This window comes from Tinamus guttatus, unplaced genomic scaffold (genome assembly GCF_059628265.1).
Source record: "Tinamus guttatus ecotype Peru unplaced genomic scaffold, ASM5962826v1 Tinamus_guttatus_pri_ptg000051l, whole genome shotgun sequence".
Classification (NCBI taxonomy): domain Eukaryota; kingdom Metazoa; phylum Chordata; class Aves; order Tinamiformes; family Tinamidae; genus Tinamus; species Tinamus guttatus.
This window is the reverse complement of record NW_028288585.1, coordinates 73,249-90,733: the sequence shown is the minus strand read 5'-3', so window position 1 is coordinate 90,733 and position 17,485 is coordinate 73,249. Positions and strand designations below refer to the sequence as shown.

At 38.9% G+C, this 17,485-nt stretch overlaps 1 protein-coding gene across 1 annotated transcript in view; it reads left to right on the top strand.

Moving 5' to 3' along the window:
• The window catches only part of KCNQ5 (potassium voltage-gated channel subfamily Q member 5), a 292,043-nt gene that overhangs the window by 243,182 nt on the left and 31,376 nt on the right, over positions 1–17,485 (top strand). Inside the window, exons 4-8 of the mRNA XM_088539909.1 lie at positions 3,943–4,118; positions 4,530–4,655; positions 11,682–11,792; positions 13,461–13,556; positions 17,064–17,158. Coding sequence (XP_088396035.1) covers positions 3,943–4,118; positions 4,530–4,655; positions 11,682–11,792; positions 13,461–13,556; positions 17,064–17,158 — 604 coding nt within the window. The remainder of the gene's footprint in view (positions 1–3,942; positions 4,119–4,529; positions 4,656–11,681; positions 11,793–13,460; positions 13,557–17,063; positions 17,159–17,485) is intronic.

The following is a 17,485-nucleotide window of genomic DNA, read 5'->3' as shown; positions in this document are numbered from 1 at the left end:
TAGTTTTTGTGAATTTACGGCAACCGTTAACTATTTCAGTGATAAAATGATGAGTCTAAATGTTAAACGTTGCCCATATTCTGCTCAGATCACAAAAAAAAGGACTTTTGCATAATTCATTCAACCATTTTAACCATTTACTCGTGTGTCATTTTTATTTAGAAGGAAAGGGCATTCCAACACATCATCATTAAACACAGGCAACAGAGAACCGTTTCTGTATTTGACCTCCTACCTGTTCTTGTCAGGTTCTTTAACTGGGCCCATCAGTATCTACATACACAGTGTTAGCAGAGTGTCAATTAAAAAACCTTATGGAGAGGTACAATTAACAAAACTTTCAAATAATCTCAGAGGTTTTCCTGAGTTACACTAGATGAAAGATTTGAAATGGCAGAATTCATTGTTTGAAATATAATTTGAAATGAAATGTTCAAAGCAAACATTACAGAGGGCTGCCTAGAAGACCTGCAGTCTCTGATGGGAGTTAATGAGGGAGGATGCTATCTGTAAGGCAAAGTAAAACGAGAAACATTTCTAAAGACTGAATAGCATCCACCTCATAGCTGAGGGGATGCTTAACATTTTGGAAGATCATACACAAGATATTACCTGGAAAATATCAAAGAAGCAAATGTGCTTCAGAAAATTGTGCCCTCTAATACTCTATTATACAGAAGTTGCTTGCTGTAAAGGACTGGGAAACTTTGAAAGTAACGGTGGTTGAGGGCAGCGTAATTCTAAACTGCCATTACTTTCAAAGTTTCCCAGTCCTTTATAGCAAGCATGGACTACAGTCTTAGTCCCAGTTAAATTAATCCAAATACTGTTTACTTCAATAAACCTGGGATTTCACCCACAACTCACTTTCTGGTTTTGCCAGTAGAAGGGACATATTGATAGATGTTTGTTACAGCCTTTTTCAAATAGAGAAATACCATGGAGATCTTAACCAAATTCAGGTGGAATAGAGAAGGAAATTCAGGAGGATAATTTTACTTTCCCACTTAAAACAGAGGAAAAGGCATCTGAGGTATGGTAAATCAAAAAAAAAAAAAGTGTGGTGGAGAGAGATTGATATTTTCCTATATGCTTACATAGGAAAACTAAGACAGTTTAACTTATTCAGAAGCAACTTTAAACTGTTGCAGGTTTTCCTTTCGATTTTTTGATTCCTTTCCAAGAGAGCTTTATTTTGATTTATCTTACACCTGTTCCTGGCAAGTTAAACCACACTGAAATAATTGCCTGCCTCTCTTCCTCCGCTGGAGGGAAACGAAGCCAAGGAGGGCTCCGGGAGGGAGGGACAGGTCTGAGCTGTCAGAGCACCTGGAACAGGAAGGGATAAGGGAAGGGACAAATCACTGGCTTTTGTTTTAAAGAAAAAACAGAAAAAAAAATAAAGAAAAAGGAATGTTTGAAGGGAACCAAAAACATCAAAAGGGCCAGAAGCATCTGTAAGAACTTTCAGTTTGGGACCAAACTCCTAATGTTTGGGCCGTCTTGCTCTTTTCTAAGTTCCAAGGCCAGTCAGCAGGAGTGCACTCTGTTTTCCCAAGCATGCCCATGTTGTTGACTGTCCCGTCACCACCAGCTGAAAATAGCAGCTGCCTCGCTGCTCCGGTGGCAGGAGCGGCAGGATGGGATAAGCCACATGGTCTTCACGTTGGCAGCCCGGCATATCCTTCCCCAGCACAGTCCATGCCGCTCGCAGCTCTCTAGCGCGCTCTGTGTGAGGCTCAGATCCAGATAAACATGCTAAATTTAGAAGCTGGCCTGTAGGTGTTCACCTGTGTGATACGCGCCTGCACTTCCTCTACGGCCGGTCAGGACCTAGGGCTTAGCGCTGCTGAGTAAATAGAGGTGTGCACAGTTAGATGATATGCCCTGCTCTTCAGCTTCCTCCCCTGAGGGCACAGGCCCCACGCCTGTTAGCGTATCAGCCAGCTTGAGCGCGTGTCTCAGATGCCTTGGGCTGTCTCGAATAGCACGGTACAAATTCAGGCAGCTGAATCAAGCTGTTTCCTCTACACAGCCCAGAGAGCAAGCCGGCCGAACCAGCAACCAGCCCTCCTGGGGGGTAACTTTACTGGACTTGATCTCCTTGTGCTGCACAGGATGTTCAGACACCTGGTTCACACGTGGACACCCAAGTTTCCCACACTGTGTCTTTTTCTGATCTCCACTGGAATTTGTGACGTCTTTAACTTCTCCTGAGGGGTTATGCTATTCCTAATTTCCTGCGCAGACCCTCACAAGCATCCTGCCTCCTCTGTGGGAGGGGGATTTCTCCTGTTCCCCTCCATGGATCCATGGCCGTGAGAGCTGCAAGGCACTAGTCACTACATCTAGAAGCAAACCTAGGTTGTAGTAGCCAACTATCGCTTAACAACTATGACCATGCTATATAGTTGCCAAAGGCATCTTAAACTGTCAGAACATAAAACAGATGGGAGGACAGTCTAGCCTCATATGCTGTGTCCAACAGTGACAGTAGCCAATAATGAAGAGCTAGAGAAGACTAGCACACAGCTATATTTCTCTGCAATATTCCATCAAGCAACAATGATCTTTTACCTGGAGACTCGCTGAGCCAAAAAGGGAGTCTTTGTGTGAATTAATCCTAAATTAGATTTTCTTTCTTCTGGTTGGTTTTTAACCCAGGTAGACTTTTAGCATCTTGTGACAAAGATTTCCTCAAGTTAACATGACATTCTTTGAAGTACCGACTATTTGCACCCTTAATAACGTAGTTAGAGGGCAAAGCTATCCATAGGTGAGTCCAGAGGAAGCCATGATATTTGCAAGCAAGGATGTTTGGACCTCAACTTACTTCGATGGCAAAGCAGAATGAAACAAGGCTATCTCCTGCTATATTGGAATATACTAGGGAAACTGTGTCCTGCTTGTAGGTACAACAGGTCTCCCTCACTGCTCACTTGTGTGGGGCTATTAGTGAATACCGTATGGGCAGTCCTCATTTTTAGAAACTTCTCTCGGTGCAGAATGAGCATTCATACCCATCACAAAAGTAGCAAAACTTAAATCAGCATGAACTTGTTTTCAGGAAGTTCTCCACCAGCAAATGTGGGCTTGGAATATACTTGCAGATTAAAAAGAGAAAAAAAAAGACAAAATCATAAGAATTAAACCATATATTTCTTATAAATGTTCCATAAAAGATTATTATGTCTTCTCACAGTGTTCATGGACTGTCACTCTGCTTCTTCTACTCGTCTCTCCTTAAATACTGTTCTGGCTTACAAGGCAGTTAGCTGATTAATTCATGCAAAACACTCAAGCTCACAGTTTGAAGCTATGGCCTGAAGAAATAAATCCAAACAGTTGCTGGACTGCAGAAAACTTTCCAGGTTGCCAGCAGGAAGAATACTTCTCAGTATCCAGCACTATATTTTTCCTTTCCAGGAAATGGTACCTAAGAGGAGTTGTGTCCAGAAACTTATTAGTATATGCCTAAATCACATAGTATTTGTTCTTGTAGGAGATAAGTATGTGTATTTGCAAGTCCTAATGCTTCTACTGGACTCTCGTCACTGAGGCAGCTTTGCTTTTTCTTATCTTTCTTTTTTTCTTCTGTTTTCCTTTTTCCTAGGAAAGGTACTATGGGGAAAGATGTGAAGGCTAAACATTCTAGTCCATCTACTGGTTTACAGAGTTTGATACATAAGACTTCAAAGTTCCTAGGCAGACCATCCTTCAATATTGCTCCTCTTATACATATCTTTTTAAAATTACTGCGCTTGGTTCCCACTTTCTAGGCTCCCAATCCTGACTCCTAACTCAACCAGGATTCCCAGTGCCTAGGATTCCTGCCCATTGCAGGAGGACTCTCTTCTTTGTCCCCTCCTTCAGCTCAAGTACATATAAGTGTTACTGATTGATACATGGACATTAATGTTTTCTGTAATATATTTCTTTCAGACATCATTGTTCTCATCGCTTCAATAGCAGTTGTTTCTGCAAAAACTCAGGGTAACATTTTTGCAACATCAGCACTGAGAAGTCTTCGTTTCCTACAGATCCTTCGTATGGTGCGCATGGACCGAAGAGGAGGCACTTGGAAATTATTAGGTTCAGTAGTTTATGCACATAGCAAGGTATGTAATCCTAGCTGCTGGGTTTGTTTGGCTGACTTCTTCACAAGATTCAATAAGAATCCAAAGAAACAAATATTAAGTAGCTTTGTGTAGAATACATCAAATTTCCTGAAGTAACATCCATTAGTAGGCATTAACACAGGTATGTCAGGCCATGCTAAATGGCTAACAGTTTCTAGAATATGCTGCAAATGTTGGACTTGATGTGCTGCTGTGATTATATGTACATTGATGGAGTTGCTAGAGGGTCAAGCTACAGGATTTGGTCTACTTTTAGAGAAAACTGGCATCAGTTGGAAAGCATTAGACTTTTAACTGCTCAGAGTATATAGGTCTTTTAAGTGTCTACCTTGAAATGGCATTCTGTTTTGTCTTTTAAATGGATATTGATCTCTGATTTCTTTTATCTAGGAATTAATCACAGCCTGGTACATAGGATTTTTAGTACTCATCTTTTCATCTTTCCTGGTTTATCTGGTGGAAAAAGATGCAAATAACCAGTTCTCTACATATGCAGACGCTCTCTGGTGGGGCACAGTAAGTACAGAAAAACAATATGCATTTGTTAGCCAATATGCTACAATCTTTTGCATTTCACTCATTGTCTGTTTAACTTAGGGTGCTTTTCAGCAAATTGTTTTATCTGGAAGAAGACTGATCTGAGAAGTTCCCTCCTCCAGCTCTTTATTTGCACATCCATATTTCAGTTTTATCCATCATGCAGAGTTATTGTTTACCAGTTTTTGCTGCAGACCAAATCACTGAACCTCCATGAGAAAAAACATGTTGGTTTTGACCCTCTATTTGGACCAATAATTTGACCCATATCATAAACTGTAACATCTTTAATAATATTGTAATAATACAGTTTATAATGTGATAAGCTGCCTTGATCCAAGTGAGATAGCTGTAAGCTGCAATACAGGAGGAGCAAGCATCAGGAAAGAAAGAATGATGGAAAATTCTTAAATCAGTTTTGCAATGGAAGAAAATGTGCAATCAAAATACACTCTCTGAGTGATGTTGGTTCTCCCTGTACCTTGGACATAAAAAAACAAGAATATTCCCATTCACATTCAGCAGTGTTTTCTGACGACTTTTGCAGGTCAGTTGAAATAAACTAGGCTTTAAATGAGCAATGAAGAACGAGGTGCGAGTTTTTGAATTTTCTTTCCTTTTTTTTTTGTCATAATATATAAGTTTTTTGTTTTCATGGAAATAAAAATGCCCTGTACTGAGCTAGCCCCTTGTCCCATGCTGCACTGTGTGGCGGTCACTCAGGCATCTTGGGAAATCTACCCCTACAAAATCTGTTGCGGAGCAACTACCAGGTCATGTAAAACTGCTTTTTCTTCCCCGATCTGGCGCAGCAGAACAACTGCCATGAGCTCCAGCAGAGTCTGGGGAGTGAAATGGTGCCCATGAGATCATGAATGTTGACATGACCTAGAGCACTCATTGGTTTTCCTGGGAAAAGTGTGAGAGCTGAACCAGCTTTTGCCACCCCTCCTTTTCAGGGGATGTAAAAATGAAGTTTGCCCAGACCTCTGCTGACAACTTCATCTGGATTGAGCAGCATTTGCACATTCAGACCGTGGAATGAGAGACTACAGAAAAAACATTTCACAATTGAATCCTTAATCCTTGTTTTGTTTATATTTTTGCCAAATGTCAAGGTCATTTGCTACTATTAGAACTTGTTTGTTTATTTGAAATTGGTTCACCTAAGGGTTAATAATTTGTGACTTGACTTCCCATGAGACTGTAGTTTTTGAGCTTTCAGTGGGAGCTTAGAAAAAATAGGCCAAGTATCTCTTATTTACACATCTAGAAAAATACAGAAATATCTTTCCTGAAGCTTTTTTCTTTAGACCGTCAAGGCAGATCTCCAATAAAATACACGCTCTTATCCCACAGTCCAACATGCACAGTCTCTGCATGTGAGATCCATATTGACTTGAGCTGTCAGAGCAGGTTTTGCCCTCAGTTAGACCACTGCAATTGGTTTTGTGGTTTCTCTATCCTAACGGGCAGTTGATTTTGACTCATCCAAGAGGAGTTTCACTTTCCTGAAAAAAGCAGAGGTCTGGGTTTGACTTCGATGGGTCTGCATGGCTGCTGTTGGGCAGTGGGTGGCTTGGGATGATGGGAGCACCAGCACGGGCAGCCCGAGGACAAGCATTTTCAGCCTCTTTATGTCTCAGGAAACGCCGTATCCTCCCCAGAGAGCACTGCAAAGATGGGGAGCTTGACTAAGTGCAGGTTTGGGCCCCGCTGCCAGTGAGGGAACACGTCCGAGTGAGAGATGGCCAAGTCTTGGGAAATTCAGACCTCAGTTCAGGCTCACATCAAGCCAAGTCCCTCTCCCTTGGCGGATCTAGCTGTAGAAACAAGATCTTTGTTTGATAATTTTCTTCTCCACTCCCTGCTGACTGCTGTTTTTTAAGGAAAAACCCTGCGAAGAAATAATCACTGTATAAAATGGTGCTTAAAGTATTTTGTATACTTTGAAGTGAAAATGTGTGACTCATAGGTCAGATAAGTTGTGCAAACTGAGAAAATAGGAATCTTTTCTTGACATCAACAGGAAAAAACAACAAATTGTAATCAAAAACCTGAAAATAATGTATATTGTACATTTTTATATTGCTTCTTCTTTTCCCCAGTGTGTGACAAGAATTCATTTATATTTTTAATGTGCTTAAGTGCACAAAGTCACTGAAAATCAGTTTTCTTCCTTACCTGCTATCTTTGCCATTTTAATAATAGTAATTTTTGTATAATATGTAAAACAGTATGTGGGAAATTCTTAACGTGCTTCTTAGTCATGGTTGTTTTCACTGCCAGAGTAACCCACATACTGATTTTGAAAAGGTCAGATTGTATGGCATTCTAAGGGAAATCAATGCTTAGTTTCATTGATTTGTTTATTTGCAAAAGTTGCTCTAACTTAAATCACAAAGTATCTATCAAAATGCAGATTAATTTGTGTGAAATTTCTATGGAAAAAATAATGCATTGAAGTCAGTCACAAATAGCCATCTTAAATTTCATGCTTTTGCAAACACTTATGCCGCTCTTTTAAGACCAGACCCAACATGCAGTATGTAACTCATCAGTTAATTCAGATTATTTGAGAGCCATATCTTGCTATGGTCATTTCACTGACTCTTGTTTTTGAAGCCTCTAGTTTTAGACTGAAACTAAAGGCGGGGTATTAGTATACTAATTAGTATAAGAATTAGTATACTAATTTGCTTAAGAATATTGCGCTGTATTTGCGATTCCACATTGTACCGCGCAACTTGCAGTTTCAACATCTTGTTAATGTTACTACTGGGTATACACTAATGGCTGGAGTTCCCCAGTGCTGCTCAACACAGCTCAACGTGTGTGTTATATGAAGAGTTCAAGTGCAGAATTTATGTAGCTGTGGAAGCTAGAATTATTTAACAGAATAAGGCGAGCAAACTATTTTCAAATGAGAATGTATGCTTATGTCCATTCAAAGACATAAGCATTTTATAAGCAAGCTATGCCTGATTTTCAGAGACTTGTTAGATTGGCTAGGACTGAATGTGCTTATAGGAACATTTAGTTTGCATGCTAATTAGTTTTACCTGAAAATGTAGTTTGCCTTCCTGTCTATCTGACATATTAGATAAGATTTTTCTTAATATTGCACCATTTTCTAGTAGTATTCAGTAGTTACAATTGGGTAAAGAATGCCTGTGGCATTCCATGTTGATCTGTAGATGAAAAAAAAACAACTTACACTGAATAATACAACAATAATTGCTACAATTACTAGCTCAAATGAGTTAATACTAATGATGCATTTTCCATCTAATATGATAGTAGGAACAAACTTAATATTTTCAGTTAGTTAATGTCAGTTAAAGATTCAAAAGCTAAGTACTTTTAACAGAACATACAGCTACATAAGAAAAAACATTGAGTATCCCGTGATTCTCATCTGATTGGAGGTTGCATAATCTCAGTCGTTATTATATTATCTCCTTATTCGCTTATTTATTGGTTCTTGCATGGAGTTATAATAGAAGGACAGTTCTGTCTTTGTGATGTTTGAGTCTAGCTAGGGGACACTGCTTTTCATGGCTGATTTGTCCAGACAACTCATTTACAGAAACAATCCAAATGGAGCATTTTCTATCTGATGTGGAAGACAGGAGTTTTCTAATCCATTTAGCTACATAAGAGTGTGCTTCAGTTGCCTAAACACAGACATAGATCACCATGTAAGATCAGTTGGACTTTCAACCAACTGGGAAGCTGTGTCTCTCCTGCCACTGGTCCCTTTTCAGATGTCCAAGGGCATCTCAGATGGCACTAGAAATCAGTTTTGAGTGTCGTGCGGTCAGAACAACGGGTTTGTTTTTTTGTCCTGATTTAGGCTGTATCGATTACAAACATGACTGTCCAGCAGCTATCCCCCAGAAAGAGATGATTTGTACACTTTACTATCCCTTTTCCTATTTCTTGATCCTCCTTTTCCCACCCCAGTTTCCCTCCAGGTAAACAACCTGCCCCTAATTATTTCTTCCCTGTTTATCCCACTTCTACATCCATGCCCAGATTTAATATTGGCCTTACATGGTGTTTCTGATGCAGATGCCTAGGTGCTGTTGGTCTTGCAAGACTGTAGTTGTGCTATAGGTCCCCAATATTCCCCTCCAACTATCTTTGAGCTTTGGCCATTTCTCTCTTCACCAAATATAAAGGAAAAATCAATCTGTGTAGTGTTGAGTAAGATAATATCGCACAGTGCTGATAGCTGTGTGACCACATGAAGACTATCTTGGTCTACTCAGATAAAATAGCTCAAGGTGAGAAGGGACCCACTAATAGTCTTAATCATAGACTGATACTAATAAGTCTTCCGGACCTAAAAAGAATGGGGAAAAAAGAAAGACTTTAACATGGACTTTTTATTTTTTGGAGAAAATCCAAAGATATGGCCTGCATGGCTTTTGTTTCTGAATTGCTTTCAGATGTCAAGTCCCAAAGACTCAAATTTATCTATGATTTCTTTGTAAGATTGGTAGGTGGTAATTTCATTAATATATGGACAACACTTAGTTCTGTTTCCTTCTTGTCAACCCAAGCAGGAGATATCTTGCACTTTGCAGCGTCTGGCAGAGATAGGGAGCTGGATGGAAGCCAAGGAATTGGGTTTGTTCCAGAGCTTCAAACTGCTTCACAATGATTGGCCTGGAAATGAGTTTTGAGGAACTTTTATTCAGGGATTCATTTATTCCAATGCTTCATTACTCTCTGGGTCTTAATAGCTTCAAACTGTTCTGCACTTGCCCTATAATGAGAAGAGCTGAGAATACCCTGTTCTGAAAACAAGAGAAAACCAAACCAAACCTTTTTGCCATGCCAAGAGTGTGGTTGCATGAGCTCACTTCTGCCAAAAAAAAAAGGGGGGATGCATTCCCATCTCCCTTATTTATTGCCCAGTCTCAGCAATGCATTTCATCTGACTGCCTTGTGCAGGCACCCATGCTTGTTAGACCCCTCCCTGAGCACGTTCAATTCACAAAAATACCAGAAACAAACCGCATAAAAACCTGGGTAATTCTCACCACTTTACTGGGTTGCACTGATTCTCTGAAGAGTCCTGCAAAAGCCAGGAAAAAGAGATAGGGCAGGGGAGCAGAGAGCAAGGAGAGTGTGACAGGTGATGTGGCAGAAGGAGGCTAGTTGGTTCAGGTGCCTTGGAGCCACCTAAGGTGGCCTTTATTACAGGTAAGAGCTGTGATGTCTCCAGGCTAGCACATGAAACTTGAGACTCATGAACTGCTTGAAATTGCAGCTACAGCTTTAATGCAACCGATTCTCTTTTAGTGGATAAATTCCACCCGCAGTTTGTTCCCAACAATGTGAGCAATTAAAGGCACTGTTTACTATCTACAAAGCCCTAAATAGTTGAAATCTAATTACCTCCAAAACACTTTGCTTCTTTTGTCCTGTGTTGACCCTATTTAAATAGAATTGCTTTGGACATCTTTCCTAGGAATGAACTTTGAGGAAGCTGGAAGCAAAGTATTGTCTCAAGAAGGCATTTTTCTGAAGAATTCACTTCTGCTAGAATATTTGCTGAGCCTGAACTTGCCCACATTTGGTACATTATGTAAAATAATTATCTTTCACCAAGCTCTCCACGAATAAAAGGCCCTGGAATCCTTGGCATTTGATCCGTTGTTGTCTATCTTTAACATTGTGTGCCTGCACCTGGCCCAGAGCCATTCGGCTTTCCAGCTGAACTGCAGAAGCCCACAGCTCGGTGTCTGTGCTCATGCTGCTTGCATGAGGCATGAGGATCTGAACTCCCCAAGAAGGAAGTGAAGTGAATTCACAGAAGTGAATTTCTCCTACTGGAACAGTCGCAGAGTTTGAGACTGCCACACTTTTTAGGCCAGGCCGCACAGGACTTGTTTGGTGGACATTCCCTTGGTTGGTGAAGACCCCCAACCACATGCAGACAGGAAGTCAGAACAAACCTGAAGCCATTTGGTTTGTTGTGTCTTTGAGATATGCTCAATAACCACAACCAGCAATATGATCCCAGTAGCATTAGGAGTACATGCCTATGGAGCACATATGTGTGGCCAATTCCATGAACTGTTGATCATAACAAGTTTCTTTTCTGGAGCACCCTCCAAATTCTGCCATAATCCATGTTGTTGCTTCACTGTTTCTGTAAAATCCATGTGTGGTATGCTAACACTCTCCACCTGAGAAGGAATGATGGAGGGGTCCAAGTGCCCTCCTGTTTCTTTTTCACCCACCCACGCACCCAGACATCTGAGCTAGTATTGTCCAACAGCCTGAGAAGCCCTATGTGCTGTGGAGTATTTGGGTCTTCATGACAGCAGTGCCGTAGTTGTCATAAGGAAGGGGAAGCAACCAAGAACTTCTTAAGGTTCCTTCCAGCTTTCAGTTAGGGTCTTTTTGTGTTTCAGAAAATTATCAATTTCAAAATGTTACGATACGTTCATAGAAAATGCAGCTTCTTCTGGCACTTCCATTGACTTTCTCTTGACTGTGAACTTCAGCTTCCTTTCAGCCATATTATATTTTTGTAGTATGATCTTTGCATAATTATACTTGTATAGTTGTGCAAATACCTACAGTTTATTATATGTTTTTGCTGAAAATACTTAGAACACTTTTATATGTACCAAAAATGACAATTTTTCTGCCTGATTCATTTCCATTCATTTGCCTAGATTTTGAGATCGCAAACCTTCTGCTCTGGTATTCTTAACGTTTATTTATTGCATTTATTGCATATTTGGGTATTTGTCTCATAGCTATTATTTATCTCAGTGTTATTCAGTCATGGATAGTGTTGAGTCGTTACAGAAAAAAAGGAATTCATATCAATATATTTATGGATTTTTTATTTTAGAAACAATTTCACATGTTGTGGTGAATAATTACTTAGTGGAAATGATATTTCATGCAATGTATTTTATCTCCAGCTAATCTTTGACAGACTTCAGTAATCCATGATGTTCATTCATTTGTTTTTAGATCACCTTGACAACCATTGGCTATGGAGACAAAACGCCCCTTACTTGGCTTGGAAGGTTGCTTTCTGCAGGATTTGCTCTCCTTGGCATTTCTTTCTTTGCACTACCTGCTGTGAGTATCCTTACAGAGTTTGTAAAATCTAACAGAAACCCTAGTAGCTCCTACTGCTGTTACAATACCAAATACTGCCTGCATGAAGAGCAACTGTTTAATGCCTTTTTTATCTGTGACAACATCGGGGAAGTCCAAATGAAAGGACTGTAGCTATTGTTGTCATTGCTGTCATCGTGAGTCTTGCAAGAACGAAACTGGGAAATAATCCTGAATTTATAAGGATGAAATTCTTTTCTTTCCTTATGAGTTGCATCTCAGTTGTGGAATTATACTTCTTTCCTTTTGGAATTTTGAAATAATTCAGCAGATACCTTTTTCTGAATGTGTCCTGAAAAAAAGTGGAATATTTCTAACAAGTTTTCTGGTATGACTATGTTCAGACTATCAGTTTACAGCAGCAGAAGGCATGAAATCAAGCAAATTTTAGCATAGTTGAGTGCAAAAATGCAATTATTGTTTTCTGTGAATGTTAATAAATAGCCATGTCAGTTTATTTTTAGTACTTTTATTAATATTAAAAAGACTTTAATGCAAATGGGAACCATCTAATGAATAAGTTCCAGAAATAACATTTCATTTTTGAGTGTGGTATCCAACTGTGAAAGACTAAATTTCTTTCTTTTTTAAGTGAGTATTGAATAAGCATGAAATCAGAAGTGACATTTCTATTTTGTTGTGTTACATCCAGCATAATACATGTGGAATATCAGTGTTTTAATACTGAGATTCATTATCTATAGACCATTATAAAATGTGTGGTAAAATAATGCGTTTGATTTTAACCATGTAGACAAGCCAACCTTAAAAATCAGCATTTACTGGTAGTACTGAATCATCTAGAATACTACATGCTTTTCTTACCTTAAGAATAGAGAGTATTTTAGTATCTCTGACATATCACAGTGTATTATAATTATAATACATTACCTGTTTGTGAATCTTGACATTTAATGGCAGCTACTGTAATTAATTTTCTTTGTTACCTAGTCACCACGCCCAGAAAAGGTAGTTTTAGCAAGACTGCCAGGGAATAATGTGTGAAAAACAATTTTGTGTATTAGAGAAGTCAGAACTTTTTTTCCTAATATACTTTATCCTGACTAAGAATCAAGGGAAAGTATTCTTGCTTGCAATGCAGACATATCCAGTAGAAGTATTACACTCCATGCAGCCGAAGGAGGGAAATGTTCTCAGCCTTCAGTTCTGTTCAGCAGGAGTCCAATTCATCTGACATATTCAATTTAAAAAAACTAACCAAAAGGGGAAAGATTCTAGCATCAGCCTTTTTTCATACCCTGTTGAAGGAACAGGGAAGATTATGTAGATGGGAGTGAGAGGAAACAATGTTAATCTGTTAAGCAAGGCATATTCTAACTTTTTTAAAAGCAAAAGACTGAGCACCAACATTGTGTAGCACAAGCCCGAGTGATGGTTAGGATGAGCTGCCAGTGGTAGAGCCACAGATGGGCTCATTTCAGTAGGGAGTCTCCTGTATTGCTCTGTACTAGCCCTCCCATTACACCAAGTAATGTAATAAATGTGTTTTCTGAAGTAATCATATCAAACAAAGCCTCACAAAGCCTTTGCAATTGATCATGGGCATGCATTGAAAAAAACACCAAAAAAGATACCTATGTAATGATAAAGTGGTGTATTGTATTGCAGGGCATCCTTGGCTCAGGATTTGCATTAAAAGTGCAGGAACAGCATCGTCAGAAACACTTTGAGAAAAGAAGGAATCCAGCTGCTAGTTTAATTCAGGTAAATATGAAATCAATTAAAAGATAATTGTGGGGATTTAAATACATGTTTGAAGCCAGTTTTATCATTTCAGGTTGGAGAGTTTTGTGGAAATAATGTTTGATGGATTGAATGGTTCCATGAAATAACTTTGTTCTTTCTCTTGTAACTGCCATGTGGTTCTAATTCTGTATACAGCATTACTGAGTGACATTCATAAGTCCTATCCACAACCAAGGGACCAAGTAGAGGATGTCAACTACATGCCTTCTTGCTCATTGCAGTTAGTGAATTACTTGGAAATACAGAATTCATCCCTAGACAACTGGACTGACAGCATACTGACTTACCTATATTACATTACTTTTCACTACTAAAGTGTTGAGAGTGCTCCAAGAGTGATATACTTGGTGAGAATGAAAAGTGTCCTGTACAGAAAATTGCTTTCAATGACATTCAAATTAGAAGGTAGAAATGAAGCAATTGTGAAATGTCTGAGACTGTCTGAAATGGTTTCAGCTGCAATAGTAACAGAATGGTACAGATCGACATTTTAGAAAAAAAAATAAAAGCAAATAGAAAAAAGTAAAAGCAGCATGATATCTGCTAGTTTTAACAGCTGCTTTGAAGCATTTATTTTCTTTAACTTACAGTTATAGTTAAATTAGAAGGGAATTTAGATAATTGAATTTAGTAGTTAATAGTTAGCCTAATAGGCAATAGCTAGTTAATATGTAATTTATAAGGAAAATAGTCTTCTAACATCTTGATTTATTTTCTTGGAATAGTGAGTGCTTTGTATGTGTCCCATATGCTATTTTTTCATTCTGATAAAAATGAAAAAATAAATCGAAATAAAATAGCTGAGCATAAACATACTAGAGTTCCATTATAAGTTCAGGACAGATGCAAATCTGTCTTTGAAGCACTCCTCAAATTAATGTTTCCATTATTTTTGTTCAGTGATGGTTAAATTGTTAATATTGTTAAATATTAATATTTAACATTTATTGGAATAATTAATAAATACAAATCAATTCATTTTGTATCTAGCACACTGTAGAATTAACAAAACAGATCTTTTCAGACACTCTGATTCTTCCTTGAAATTAAAGTTAAGTGGAAAGAGAAATCAGGTATAATAGATTTACACTTCGATAGGTAGCTCATTTTATTATCATATGACAGTGCAACCAAAATATTTATAAAACAACCTGCTAAATAGATTAATAGCAGCTGACCAACTAGTCTCCAAAAGTGACTAGTGGGAAGAATCATCATGAATGGAAGACACTCTTGGTGGGATCCCAAGGGTGTGAAGGGTAAAGGTTGTTCAACATATTCATTAGTGATCTTGAAATTAATGTGAAGTTGTTGCTGGAAATACTTGCTGATGGCAGAAGGCCTGGCAGAGTGTTAAAGATGAGTTTGGGATTTGGGAGTCCAAGAGTGGTCTGGATGGATCAGGCTGGAAGGATTCCAACCAAATCCTTAGCATACTAAATACAAAACTACATCAAGGAACAGTGAAATCAGGCTATCAGTACAGGCACATATCCAAGTAATGGTGCCTCTGGAAAGGATCTGACCGCAGGTGAGAAGAGCAGAGGAGAAGGAGAAGCAGAGGGGAAGGACGAAAAGCTTCACATGTTGCTCTGACGAGTCTTGCTACAGCCCTTAGCTAAAGAAACAGAAGGGCAGTAAGTAGGAGGCTGCTGATGTTACCACTGTACACTGTTGAATCACTGGTTAAAACTGAACTGTATAATACAGACATACTTCTCCTGTTTTGTTTAGCTCGTAAGAAATATTTAGTGTGAATATTATTTGAACGTAGAAGTCTGTAGAGAAAATGCTGGAAACTGCAGGGCTACTTAATGTAGCAGATGGAAGCATAAAAAATATCTCTGGCTATAAGCCGAAACCAAACAGTTTCATATTAAAAATAATGCACAGTGAGAATGATTAACCAGTGGAACAGCTCATAAAGTAAGTGGCACTTCCTTCATCTGCTGCTGAAGACTAGATGTATTTTTACAGATATACCTATGGTGTCAAGCTCAAAGCTGGATGTCTGTGTGACATGCAATGGTTTTAAGTATATAGGAAGCCAAACTCATTAACTTAACTCTTAATTCTACCCTGAAACATCCAGCATAACATGGCAATACATGTCATATTTTTTCATTTTATTGCAAGTTCAATGGCAGCAACAGGAAGTGCCTGTTTGCAGCTGAATAGTTTTAAAGCAAATGCTAGTTCGAGGAGTCTACATTTTTTAAATGTATTTGGTTTAGGATTAGTGTAGAATGGGGATAATACTAAGACTACTCTGGCTTTTCCATGCTGCTGTAATTTTTGCATTTTTAACATCTATTTGATGCTAAATGGGAACTGGACTCTATGTTTCTCTTCATACAAATATAAATCACCAGCTAGAGTTAAAAAAAAAAAAAAAAAAAGGAAGAAGAACCGAATCTAAGAATTCCATTCTCTCATCCAGGCTGATGCCACAAATATCAGAGCCAAGGACCTGGAGATAATAGTTAACCAGGATCACCACCTGACACCTGTTGGGTTTTGGTTGATACATGCCTATACCTATACCTGTATGCCTATGTCAATGCCTACATAGCCTCACTATAGGAGGAGAGTGTGTTATGGGAAGGAAGGAATGAAGAAAGGAAAGATATCTAGGAAACTTTAAAAGGTGTCAGCACAGATGCTCAGCTAGTACATATTAATATATTATGCTGACATCAGGGAAACCATACCAGTTTTTGAAATGAGGATATGTCTTACTATCCACATGCAGTTATAAATCTAAATGGTAAAATCTAAATTCAGTGTTCTGCTTTGGTCTCACCTTTGAGATCATTTAGTTCAGTCTCAAACATTCAGCAAGTTTCAAACCACAGAGAATACTTCACTTTTCTTCTAACTACTTTATGTCTGATTTTCAGTATTGTTTACAAAACGTATTATGACACTTTCTTTACCTCAGACTGCACGCGTGTGTGGGTTTCCCCTATGGAATTTTCACACCTAAATCACTGCATTGCTTACTGAGCTCCTTTATGGGCTGAGTATCTTTTAGCACTTCACATGGCCAGTACCTCTCACTTTACCATGTTACGATGCACCAAAGTGTGGCTAGGTTTCGACTGGTAGCAATATTTTCTGTGTCGATGTGATAGCTCACATCCCAGTCTGAGCGAACTCAGCTCTCTCCATACTCAATGTGGTGGCATTGGCACTTCATGTTCTTGGTTCCTTTGTGCTTTTCTATTGTTTCCCCATACCAGGCTACTTGGCGGTTTTATTCTACTGATGCCAGCCGAACAAACCTGACAGCCACCTGGCGATATTATGAAAGTATTCTTCCTCCCCTCAGGCATGTATCAGTGCTATGAATGATAAAAGAAAGCCATAACTTGTATTGGTTACTAATCTGCTTTTCAATTTTTTGTTTCATCCCCTGCTCCCTCTTGCCTTGTTTTTCTTTTTTGTCATATATCCTGCACGTAGTGTGTATGGCGTAGTTATGCGGCTGATGAGAAATCGGTTTCCATTGCTACCTGGAAGCCTCATTTGAAGGCCTTGCATACCTGCAGCCCTACAAAGTAGGTACAACTATGGCAGCTGGTGCTGTTCTTGATGTCTGTTCAAGCTTTTAGAGAATTAGTATTTGTCTGTTTTGTCTTGTTTTGTCTTCTCAAGTCCTCTCATTAAAAATTTCAACTAACAAATCAGGGCAGTATTATCTAGGAGCCTGGTACAATGGGTCAAACACCCATTTCCATTTATCTTGAGATGTATCACTGAACACAGGCATTAGAAATATTCTCTGCTACAAAAATTCCTATGTCAAGGTTAACATTTTCCTACTATCCATGTTCCACAGCAGCAGCTCTTTAGCAGCAATCAGAACCCACTAATAATCACAGTCT